Here is a 12,441-nt window from a genome sequence, read left to right on the forward strand (position 1 = left end):
TATCGGAAGTTTCTTTTGATGATCACCGATATGAAAACAGAGCATTACCGAGATGCCAAAAAAAGGGCATCAAGAAACATCATTGCCAAAGTTGTCCCCTTAACTACCAGCACCTTACCCTCAAGCTGTCAGCTTCATTGTTTCTCCGGGTTCTGAATCATCGAGCTATATCCTTCCATTGAACGCGCTTATCATCTTCTCGTGACAACATGGCTGGCAACCTCCTGAAAAGGAAATGCGACTTCGCAGGCCACCGCCGCGTTCAATGACGGTGAAGTACCATGCTATCGGGAAGCAGCGAGACTCTTCAATGTGCCCCTGAAGACTTTGCGGGATCGCATGGAGGAAGTTCAATAAGATCTCCAAGCAGCATTACAGCGTTGACGCCGAAAGAGGAGGATGCTGTGGTGAAGTGTGTGTACCAGGTCGATGCCCTGGGTCTGGCCTATGACAATTTCTGAAATGGAGGTATTGGCGACTGAGATCCTGCGAGCCAAGGGGGACACAAAGCCCCTGGGCAGGAACTGGATCTACAATTTCCCGGAGAAACATACGGAGTAAAGACTCAAGGTTCGTCTATCCCAGACTTTGGACCAAGCGAGAAAAGATGCGCTCGACGAAAAGACGCTGAGTGGTTCAATTTCTATGAAACAACGATCTTGGCGCTCGGAATTACTCGGGATGACATCTACAATATGGATGAAAGGAGTCGTACATAATGTGGAAGTGTGCGCGAATGGGCAGGCGACCCTGACGCGGCATCGATGAGGAAGCACCACCACGACAAGATGAAAAGACGCTTGGAACTCTGGGACGCGCAGCTCCTCCGAAGCCTTCCCCCAAGAACCAGCCAAATCGTTCGATTACACGCCGGACTCCACAAAGCCGAGAGCTCGATACCCAACTTCGCACCGGCAAGATCGGCTTGGCAGGCTTCCTACACAAGGTCAGGGTTCCTGGCTTTCACACGGGGATCTGCCAACACTACGAGCAAGGGGAAGAAACATCTCGGCATGTGCTCATTCATTGCCCCCGGTTTCAAGGGGACCGCGAGCCACTCCTGCACAACGGGCAACTCGACTTCAGGTGGCTCCTAACTGACCCCATAGGGGTCAAGAGGGCGACACGGTGGTGGCTCAGGCGGAATAATAATAATAATAAGAGATCGAGGCGTTATCGGTATGACCAGGCAACCGAGAATGGGTTTCGATCATCGAATGCAACTCGACAAACGGCTACGCTCTCCCACATTTCATTTTTTTTCAATGGATGCCGCATACAACACTCCTGGATCCCCGAAGACATCGACGTTGAAATTGTCATCCGCGTGAGCCGCAATGGCTGAACAAGCACCGAGATTGCGCAAGCTGGAGTGGCTACAGCATTTCGATAAGCACACCGGTCCAAGGATTCGAGGCAGTTACCGATTGCTTATTCTGGACTGCCACGCGAGCCATTTGTCGCTGGAGTTTGTTCACTACTATGTTTGACCACCACATTGTGGCCCTTTGCTTGCCACCACACACAACGCATGCGCTCGAGCCTTTGCACGTCGAGTCTTCAGGCCGCTCTCTGAGGCTTACCCGAAACCTGGTGACGAACGCGCGTCGAGGAGCCATCTATATCGACAATGATCAATTTCTTCGGATTTACCAGGAAGCTCGAAAAGGAATACCGAACAACAGTCGGCTTTCTTTCCTTCAACCTGACAAAGTACTCCGTACTGGATAAATCCTCCACTCGCCAACTCGACGTCCAATGCGACCGAGTCGAGTCCCGCGGATCAGCCTCCCTGATGTGATGGCAATGGTTGACCAACTCTTGCAAGCTTGCGCGAGCCCCCCTGAAGACAAGAGTCGCCGACTTAAAAGACGGAATTTCAAGATGAAAGCTGGCTACGAGGACCGTCTCGAGACGGCCAACGCGGACAAGCTAGCTCTTCAGATCTTGAACCAGGACTTGGTAGCCCGGCAAACTCACTAGAAGAAGATCCAGAAGCACTTTGGTGAGGCTCGAAAACTTAATTACCGCCAAGGAGGCCAAAGAGAAAACAGACGGGCGCAAGCGAAGGAGGCCATGAAAATGAAGGAAAGGCTCTCCGAGAGGAAGATGGTCTTGAAGGGGTTGGTTGGATTTGTGAAGATTGTATGGAAGGATATGAAGATGGACTGTGATATATTCGATTGAACTACATAGTCTCTTGGTTGGCTGTGTTCTACGTCAGAAGCTGGATGATGCAAGTTGACAACTATCTTGATATGCCTGGTTTCTGGTAAACTGTAAATCTGGTTGTGAATTTGTGGTGTCGTTGCCTGTGGGAGGTGGCTCAGGTAGTTAAGGCCGGGAAATTTTTAGTTTGGGTGCGCGAGCAGGGTGGAATATACGTCGAGGCGCAGAAGTAAAATCGATCAGAACGACCTGGTCTGATGAAAATCATTGCGCTTGACTTGCGGTAACGACAGTCCATCAAAGGGGATGGGCGGGATCATACTGTGTGCAGACGGGCGACACCAGCAGCAACTGGGGCGTCTGCACGCGAGCAGCGCAAGCATCCGACTTGCGGAGTTGGAGGGTGTCAGACTTTTAAGACAACGCGCGGTTGTCTGTAGACCGTTGATCGAGGGAGGCGCAACCCATTTATATATAATACCAAACTGCAGCTCGCTACGGACCGCCAGTTGAGGTTGAAGACAGTGGCGAAGAAGCCATTCATTCGACGGATGGTTTCGTCCGAAAGGGATCTGCTTTTTGTTGCATGATAGCGATTGGCGGGTCGCTGGCTCCGCGGACCTGGGCACGATCACTGTGGACCAGTGGGACAGCGAAAAGACCAAAAAGGGCCACGGACGATGGGGGAGCAAACGATGCAAAACATTTCCAGACCAGGAAAATTATTTGTGTGCAACTGCAGACACCAACTCCGGCGGCAAGGTCGCGTGCAAGTAGTAGGTTGCTTGCCCGCGCTGCGCTGCTTACGTGCGGGCCCCCCAGTTGTTAGCAGGTTTCCCCGTCTGCACGCAGCGTGACCCCCGCCCATCTCCGTCCGTGCACTGTCTGTCGTCGTTACGTCAGGTGCAACGACTTTCGCCAGGCCAGGTATCGGTCTACTTCCTGCATAGTATGTCAATTGTTCGGAGCACGTCGTCGGCGCGGTCTTCACGCACAGCATGCATGCTTCGCAACGTGTCAATTCTGCTGATCCTCCCGCCCCCGCAACCCTCTCGCGATCAGCCCCAGGACTCACTTTGATTTCCTGAGCGGAAAACACGACTCCCGATCGACTCCTCCAGTAGCGCAGGGAGCTTCAGAAGCCCGCGACTTCGAGCAAAAATGGCCCTTCGAAAGCACCGCGCCTCGCCTGTCCACATCTCGAGAACAAATTGAACTCCCGCGTCTGACCGATTTTGATCAATCACACCAAGATGAAGCTTCTGTCCGACGATGAGTCGGTATCCATTCACGAACTGGAAACACCCAAAAGCACGGTCAGTTTAAACACTTTGCTTGATGTCGATGCTCCTTCAAGACCGATGTCAACGTGAAGGCACGGATAAGAAAGGAAATATATAAATAAAATCGTAATCCTCTTCGATCTCTGTGGACGTTGTGTTTCGTAGATACCGCGATCAAACTTCGCATACTTTTAAAGACCTTTGTGTTTACAGCGTACAGCGGGAAAATCATTCAACGCCCGATTGTCCCCGCTCCGCGAGCGCGCAGCGCTCGCCAAACCGCTAAAAGTTAATCATAGTTATCTAATAACTCCTGAACACTGCGCTGAGCGAGCTGTGCGCTTGTTCGTCGCAATCCGTACGAAGTAATGTACTACGCTTCGGAAATAACACGCGCGTGGCCATGCAAACAAACTTCCAATAGTCGCGCGACAACTGGCTGCTTCAGAGTACTTGGCAGCGCTTCAATCGGCCCTAAGCTCATAAATGAACGAGAAAAGCTTGGAATAAATTGAGCCAGCAGCATCAGCAGGAGCATCATCCGGATGCACACCATTTTGAAGCAGCAGTTCAAGCCTCGCGATTTTTAGTCATTCTACGGAGTATGGGTATGGCGTGGAGAGAGACGCAAACGCCAATCCAAGAATAGCTAGCTCAGCACGTATCAGTCGTTAGGAGATTGTGGTGGTCCCTGGTTTGATCCTTCAACTGTACGGAGTAGATAGGAATTGAATTGTGACCGGGACTGGGAGCGGCCGCATCTCCCGCCTTGCCTCCGTTGCCCGAACGATACTGTCGGACGCAAGGCAGTCCCGGTTCACTCCTTTCCAGGCGCTCCAGCAAAGCCCGGTCTAGATAGGGATTGCGGTGGCGCTGGCCGACGGCATTTTCCAAGCTGTAAAGCTATATAGATCTGCGAACATTGTCGCGGGGTTCCTCGGGGCCCAAGTAGTGAACACGCATGACCGTGGATCTGGAACGCATCAAAATGATTACACCGATTCGGCCTCGCATCATCAATCGTCATGGATCCGTTTCTGGGTTGAACGACGTAAACGGCTTTTAAGGCGCAGTTTTATATATCGACGGATGTTTCCTGCCGAACTCGGCGGTTTCGGCGTCCTCGCCCAGATCCGTTCGTTCGATGGTAACCCAGCAGGGGACTTCAGCGGTTCGGGCGGCTCCTGAAACTGCGGCAGTCCCACGCGCCCGGTTCTTGCATCAACTTTCGAACAGCTCGCCAGTGCAGGGTCCCGCAGCATTCCACATCCATCCCATCAAGATCATGGCCTGAGCCTCATCTCCCATCTCTTGCGGCTGCTCATGAAAGCCAAACCGAGCTACGACGGCTGGCCCTCCTCCCCTTGCAAACCGGACGGCGGCGGCGGTGTTCGGCAGGGCAGATGTCAGCAAAAATGGACAGGAAGAGTGAAAGGGTCACGCACGCAAGAACAGGGAGTCTCCGGCGATGACACTCGTCGCACCGACGGCATTCCTGCAACACGGATGACAGCGAAGACTATGGTTACCGGTACGGACCATAGTGTCGATAACGGGTGTTGTATATGCAGGAAGGATATCCAATTATGTACTGCGGCGACTGCAACGAGACGAAAGCCGCATATCTGGATACATTCCAGGCACTTCATGGACAGGGAAAAACTACCAAAACACAAAAAAAAAATGCTTTGGTTTCGTCCCAATATGCCTCGCCGTCCAACGCCGCGAGAGATCGGGCGGCCGCGGTGACCCAGGCCACCACTACAACTACTGGCAGCGGTCTCGCCACAAATGATAATCCACCCTTGATCGAGTGCAGACTTGGCGCTTACACTCGATCATTCACAGTGGACTTTCCTTGTCCCTCGCGAGGAAACTGTTGAAGCAGATGTACAGGGGGTGCACCGTGACCTTAGGGTAAACCTGGGCCTTCCTCTGGATTCTGGGATGTCCCCCGGGCGGTTTTCTCTGCGTGGATGTTCAAGAACCGGGTATCCGTAGGACTGCCCGAAATTGTCTTTCTTTCTTACACGCCTTACAAATGCATAGGATCTCGCTGTGACTCCCAGCAGTCTTCCATTCCCGCAACTCTACGTATTAATCGCGGAATTGCCGGTGGTTAGCTCTCTCTGCAGTCGGCACATTAATTGTACACTAGCGGTTTGGCGCGCGCTGTGCGCTCCCGGAGCGGGGAACAGGGACGTCGGTGTTGGACGATAATCTTCCGCGCTGTTGTGAAAACACCGGTTCGAAAGCGGTATCTATGAACACATCCACAAAGATCGAGGATTGCAGTTAGTTGGCGAATGTATTTCCCTTCATATTGAAATGGCATTAAGGTAAATTGACATGAAAAACGGCTACGATCGTGCCTTCGGTGTTTCCAGTTCGTCAATGGACGGTACCGACTCATTATCGACACAGGCATCATCTTATGCGAAAGAGATCGCTCGGTCTCGGGAATTTTTCTCCATACGTGGGCGGGCCAGACACGGTACTTTCGCGGGCCACGGAGGGCTTTCCAAAGCTCCCTGCGCGACTGGAGGATTCTATCATGAGTCATGTTATGCGCTCAGGAAATCAAAGTGTCCCCTATGGGGCTTGATCGTGCGAGTGTTGCAGCGGCAGGAGGATCAGCGGTTTTGACACGCTTTGAAGCAAGCATGCTTTGCACGAAGACCGCGTCGACGAAGCGCTCTGAACAATTAACGACATCCGATCACAACGACCCGGCCTGGTGAAGAAAGTCATTGCGCTTGACGTAACGGCAGTCGGTGTATCAAAGGCGATGGGCGGGGTCACACTGCGTGCAGATGGGCGACGGCAGCGACTGCGGCGCCCGCACGTAAGCAGCGCAGCGCGGGCAAATCAAACCTACTTGCACGCGACCATGCCGCCGGAGTGTCAAAACTTTTCAATGCATGCTCGGTTGTGTGTAGGCCGGGCGTTGTTGGGGGCGCCCAACCAATTTATACAGAAAACTCAGTACGTTCTGAGAGTTCTTACTGGCGGAAGTGTCCAGCCAACCAAGCGCCGAACGTACAGTACGCAACAACATGCGCGGCTGGCCGCGGACCGCCAGTCTCAGTTGAGACAGTGGCGAGAAGCTGTTCATTCGACGGATGGTCTCGCTGAGAAGGGATCTGCTTTTGTTGCATGATAGCGATTGGCGGGTCGCGCGCCGAACCTGGCCAGGCACGACCACTGGCGAACCGTGGGAGGAGAACCAAAGGGCCGCGGACAATGGGGGCAAACGATGCAAACCATTTCCAGACAGGAAATGTTATGTGCACACTGCAGCAGATTAGTAACTAATATAGTTGTAAAGATTCGAGTACGGCACTACAGATATCAATTAGCGAGAATTCCCTTTTCAGTACTTAAGTATACACCATCCTTTGCCTCGATCTCCGCTTTCACACGGCGGGGCATACCCTTCACCAAAAACCTCAACAGTTCACTCTTAATCTCTGTGCCCAGGACAGAAGTAAAGCATCCCAAAAAATACGCAGTGGCAAATTCAACCTCAAGGTCCAAGATTATGGACCCCTTCTTTCAGGGACATCATGGGTGTTCGAACGATTGGGTTCAAATCGGGTGAATGGGCGGCCACTCTCCATGACCACAATCCCATTGTCTTCGAGTAATTCTTGACTATCCTTGCTGAGTGAATGGGGGCATCGTCCTGTACGGCGGCCTATAGCTACATAGTGATCAAAATCTATTCTGGGGCTGTAACAGTGGTATTGCCACCAGGTCTTGCCTTACGTCAACGCACCGGTCATGAGTCTGTCCGCCTAGTTGCTGCTGTCGTTGGTCATGGGAGAGCTCAGAGAATGGTAGGTTCTCAGATTTCTCTACGTATGTAGTAGCCATGCCTTGAAACTAATACTGTGATGGATAAAATGAGCGAAGTATCGTACGGAGTAGTAGTGCTTCGTACCGAGGCAACACAGTATGCGGCTTCACACATCCAACACCGGGAGCTTTGCCCGTCACTCTCCAAAAACTCTCCTCTCATCCAACACATCATGATGCTAAATTCTCGCGATGAAGTTAAATCTAATATTTTTTGATTTGTAGGAACAAGTCTATGTCAAAAATTTTTGTCCAGTATCGCCCTGTTTGTGCGAGACATTCGTTTTCGTCGACAACTGCGAGCGCGTCGAGGACCGGTAGAAAGATTATGCTTGCGAACTCAACAAAGCTTGTCTAGTGTCTGATAGAACGTAGTTTTGACTCCTTCAAAATGACAGATGAATCCAGTAATCATCAATGCCGATGTTGACTGAAGGATTGTGCAAATCAATTTCTTGGGCGAGATTCTACATATTAAAAAGCGAATACCAAGCAAAATAACTATTACGCCTTGAAACGAACGAAGTTTGTGTAAGGGTTTGATCAAGGCCAGTCGAGGCTGCAGACGCCGGGCAAAAAAAGCAAGGGCACGTGACTCGATCCCGCCCCCCCCCCCCCGGCAGTCCAAAAAGCAAGCTACTTCCGCCGTCTGATGGCGAACGCGTACACACAGTACTGGCTGTCGCGTGCATGAAATACGCAACATTGTCCAGACTCTGCTGACGGTATGCTGATGGTGACTTGCTACGAGTACGTTCGAGTAGTTTACACGTAATTCCATAGTACTTCTTGATTGTGACAGACTAGTTACTGTAGAATTCTCGAGATTGTAAGTAGTGACGTTGCGAAAATGACAGGAAATATTCGTAGCAATGCCGGGTTGACCGGGCGCGAGTCGCCGCTGACAATTGGCACTCTACAAGATTAAGCAACAGAACGCTGCTTAGCAGATAGAAGCTGTCTTATGATTTGCTCCTGTACCCGAAGTGCTGCTGGCTCTTCTTCCTCTTTTGAGTTCGCCTGCTGACCAAGTCCTGGTTCATGATCTGAAGCGCAGCGTGCCCAAGTTGGCCGTCTGGAGTCGCGCCTCGTAGCCAATTTTCATCGAAATCGGCCTTTTTACGTCAGCGAAATTGTAACTGCAAGGTATTCGTGTAAGAAACTAATGATTTCTCAGGTTTAAAGTTCCGGACCCTTTTCTGATCCCAGATTTATTTGTTGGGTTTAAAGGTCGAGTTGAAGAGTGGAGGCGCTTTTGGCCGGTATAGATATCTATCTCATCAGGTCCAGCGTTGAACGGAAAAAGTCCTGCTTCAACAACTTCCATCGAGCGAGCGGCTCGCTCGCCTAGCCATCCAGAAAACAATCAATTGTTGGGTCGCATCCGGGAAGCGGTTAAGCGGCCTCTTGGCCATCTAGTCCATCTAATACAGGTTGTACAGGGGAAAAACGGTTCAGGGTTTGCCGGGTGAGCCCAGACCCTACCGGATGAAAAAAACCCCAGTTCTGGAACGTCCACGCCCGCTGTGCGTCCAGCTTGCCTACCTCTTGTCGCTTAGAGCGCAACTCTAGCCATCCTTGATCAGCTGGTTGGCTAGGCGGAACTGATCGACTATGTTCCGCCGGAGCCACCTGAAGTTGAGTTGCCCGTTGTGCCGGAGTGGCTTGCTGTCCCCTTGGAACCGCGGGCAATGAGTGAGCACGTGCCAAGGTGTCTCTTCCCCTTTCTCGTAGTGTTGGCAGATCCCCGTTGAAAGCCAGGAACCCTGGCCTTGTGTAGGTAGCCTGCCAAGCCGATCTTGCCGGTGCGAAGTTGGGTGTTAGTTTCTGCTTCAGTAGGGTGTCTGACCACATCTTGTCCAAGCCTTGTCTGATTAATGTCCACAAAATTATCGATCGTGTACTACTCCGTACTCTCTATCTTCAAAATTCAACATGGTCAACGAAGCAGATATCCGAGCCGCTCTTGCACTTCGCAGGAACATTCAAATTATACTCGTAGTCAAAAATACAATTGGTTCGAAAAACTCTGGAGCCGCCAAAAAAAAAGGTCTTTGCCACTTTCGGAAGGAAGCAGCATTAATGTTCCGCAGAAGTTTACACCTCAAGAGCAAGTGCTGTTGGCCGATATCCGACCGTTTGAATAATCCAGGACTTCCACCGAAGCCAAAGATTGTGAGGAAAATGGCTTCGCGTATTTGTGGCGACTACATCGGAAAGCATTGGCTCGATCGATTCTGTGCCGCTGCCTGGATGTCGTTTAACAGATCCAATCGAACCGGAAACGACAGCTTGCAAAAATCCCGAGTATGTCGAGCAGTGGTTCAAGGTGGTAGGTGCCCATTTGCCCGTTGTTCTAAACTGTACCTTGCTAACGCGTTCAACGTCTTCTCGAAGTTGGAGGTGATCGACAAAAAGATGATTGAGCCAGAAAACATCTACAATTTCAACGAAAAGGGTTTCTGATTGGCCGCATTCACTCCGACAAAAGGATTGTGACCACGCACGCCTTCGACAGTAATCAGCCTTTGGGAGCTGGCCAGGATGACAGGGGGAGTTCGTTTCTCTTCTCGCTTACGTTTGTCCAGATGGAACCTCCCTCCCGCCAGCACTTTTATTTAAATACAAAGCACAATCTTCCGAAAGTTCAAGACACATGGCTAAAGGATTTTGACACCAACAACCAGGTGGCATTCTTCGCTGCGTCCGAAAATGGGTGGAGTGGCGACGATCATGCTCTTTCCTGGCTTCAAACGGTTTTTGATGAAAAAAACCAAGAAAGCTGGGGGGGCAAACGGCTCCTCATTCTCGACGGTCACGCTCCCATGGTCATGACCATGGAGTTTGTCGACTATGTGCACCGAAATGGAATCATTCTTGCCCCCCCGCTTCCTGCCCACACCACCCACCGGCTGCAACCACTCGATGTGAGAATATTCTCTCCTTTGGCCAAGGCCTACTCCGATGAACTCGATAGGTTTGTCATCCAAACACAACTTTGCCGGGATGAAAACAAAAAAGATGATTTCTGGAGAATTTCTACCCTGATGGTGCCAGGCCCTTGAGCAAGGAAAAAGTGTTGGCTTTTGCAGCGACGGGTTAATTAAACTTCATCTTGGAACTCCAGGACGCGCAGCTCCTCCGAAGCCTTCCCCCAAGAACCAGACAAATGGGTGCTTCGATTACACGCCGGACTCCACAAAGCCGAGAGCTCGATACCCAACTTCGCACCGGCAAGATCGGCTTGGCAGGCTTCCTACACAAGGCCAGGGTTCCTGGCTTTCACACTGGGATCTGCAACACTACGAACAACGGGAAGAAAGACCTCGGCATGTGCTCATTCATTGCCCCCGGTTCCAAAGGGACCGCGAGCCACTCCGGCACAACGGGCAACTCGACTTCAGGTGGCTCCTAACCGACCCCCATAGGGGTCAAAAGGGCGACACGGTGGTGGCTCAGGCGGAACATAGTCGATCAGTTCCGCCTAGCCAACCAGCTGATCAAGGATGGCTAGAGTTGCGCTCTAAGCCACAAGAGGTAGGCAAGCTGGACGCACAGCGTTCCAGGACTGGGGTTTTTTCATCCGGCAGGGTGTCTGGGCTCACCCGGCACACCCTGAACGGTTTTTCCCCTTGTACAACCATTAGATGGACTAGATGGCCAAGAGGCCGCTTAGTGTAATAGTAATAATAATAATAATAAACTCCATCAATCCGCAGAAATTACTTGATAAGGTCAAGAAGCGAGAACCATGTCCTGCAACACTGGCTGCGATTTCTCCGACGCAACCAAAGGATTTTCACGTCTGGTTGAACAGCTAATCAGGAGCGATGAATACGTCTGGCCAGGGATCGGGCAGGCGCTTAGGGCTGGAATGTACTTTGCCGCGGAGTGAGAACGGAAAGATGCGATTATTGAGCGGCTGATCGAATCCTCTCGTCAAGACCGGGAGGAAAAGGCCGGACGAGGAAGAGGAGTGAAGCCGCCAGATTCGCAAGGGGAAATTCGCAGGAAGTTCTTTACGAACTAGCGGTTTGGCGCGCGCTGCGCGCGGGGGGTCTAGAAACTCGTACTCCTACGAACACAGAGGCCGAAAAGAGGAGCACGGTAAATTATCGATCCCCTTTACGTTGACCGGTCATTAAGGGGCATCGACATGGAGCGAGCAGTTTGACTGACTTCGTTGACTGACTTCGTTCCATTTCTTTGGTGTTTCGAGTTCATGGACGATGCCGACTCATCGTCCGACAGCCAGATCTTGGTCTGCGATACAGATCGTCCAAGGGATTTGTTCTACACAACCCGAGGAGCAGCCCATTGAGCCAGTCCCGGGAAGACCCTGAATCTTTGCTCGCCGAATTACCACCTCCAGAGAGCATAGGAGCGACTCCCAAAGCCTGGATCGCCTTCCCATCTTCCCCAGAAGCGGAAATTTCCTCAGCAGCCGACGCGTTGGCTGAGCGACTGTTTGTTGATGAACAGCCTACCCCGCCACCAATACATAGTATTACCCGCGGGGATCAGGCCGAGTTGTGAAGGAACCTGCATGGGCGTGAGCAATGAGAGAGCGGCTGTAAACAAATCTTAGATCTCCAATTATTGATAGAATTTGAAAAAAAAAATGTTCTGTTGTTGAGGAATTCGTGGTTTTATTGTGGTATGACGTTAATTGGAATTTTTTTGTGGTTGGACTAATAAGTGGTGGACGGACCAGTACTAAGTGGTCCGACACCCTTATAGCCGTAAGATCCTTCACACACCACCGGTTTCCAACCGATGTCGGCCTGACACCACACCTTGCCCACCAGCTACCAACTATTTCCTGGGATAACAATCACCCCACCCTAGTTGAGTTAAAGCAAACTATATTAACTACTTACTAATCTACTGCAGTGTGCACATAAAATTTCCTGGTCTGGAGATGGTTTGCATCGTTTCCTCCCCATTCGTCCCCGGCCCTTTAGTTCTCCTTCGCTGTCCTGCAGGTCGCCAGTGATCGTGCCCGGGTTCGGCTGGCGACCCGCCAATCGCTACAATCGCTACCATGCAACCAGATCCCTTCTCGGCAAGACCATCCGTGGAAATGAACGGCTTCTTCGCCACTGTCTCCAACTGAGACTGGCGGTCCGCG

The 12,441-nt window shown here is 51.5% G+C and overlaps 3 protein-coding genes across 3 annotated transcripts; 1 reads left to right on the plus strand and 2 right to left on the minus strand.

Annotated features, from left to right (window-relative positions):
- Positions 1–6,231: 6,231 nt before the first annotated feature.
- VTN31DRAFT_549 (uncharacterized protein) lies at positions 6,232–6,610 on the minus strand (the record flags this gene model as incomplete). The annotated part of the gene is made up of 2 exons (XM_069405994.1): positions 6,232–6,326; positions 6,496–6,610. The coding sequence occupies 2 exons, from the start codon at positions 6,608–6,610 to the stop codon at positions 6,232–6,234; spliced, it is 210 nt and encodes a 69-aa protein (XP_069263405.1).
- Positions 6,611–8,705: 2,095 nt separating this feature from the next.
- On the minus strand, positions 8,706–9,164 carry VTN31DRAFT_550 (uncharacterized protein; the record flags this gene model as incomplete). The annotated part of the gene is made up of 1 exon (XM_069406006.1): positions 8,706–9,164. One exon carries the CDS (start codon positions 9,162–9,164, stop codon positions 8,706–8,708), a length of 459 nt encoding a protein of 152 aa, XP_069263406.1.
- Positions 9,165–10,479: 1,315 nt separating this feature from the next.
- Positions 10,480–10,824, plus strand: VTN31DRAFT_551 (uncharacterized protein; the record flags this gene model as incomplete). The annotated part of the gene is made up of 2 exons (XM_069406017.1): positions 10,480–10,714; positions 10,781–10,824. The coding sequence occupies 2 exons, from the start codon at positions 10,480–10,482 to the stop codon at positions 10,822–10,824; spliced, it is 279 nt and encodes a 92-aa protein (XP_069263407.1).
- Positions 10,825–12,441: the final 1,617 nt, after the last annotated feature.

The sequence above is a fragment of the Thermomyces dupontii genome (genome assembly GCF_041956625.1).
Source record: "Thermomyces dupontii strain NRRL 2155 unplaced genomic scaffold VTN31scaffold_1, whole genome shotgun sequence".
Taxonomy (NCBI): domain Eukaryota; kingdom Fungi; phylum Ascomycota; class Eurotiomycetes; order Eurotiales; family Trichocomaceae; genus Thermomyces; species Thermomyces dupontii.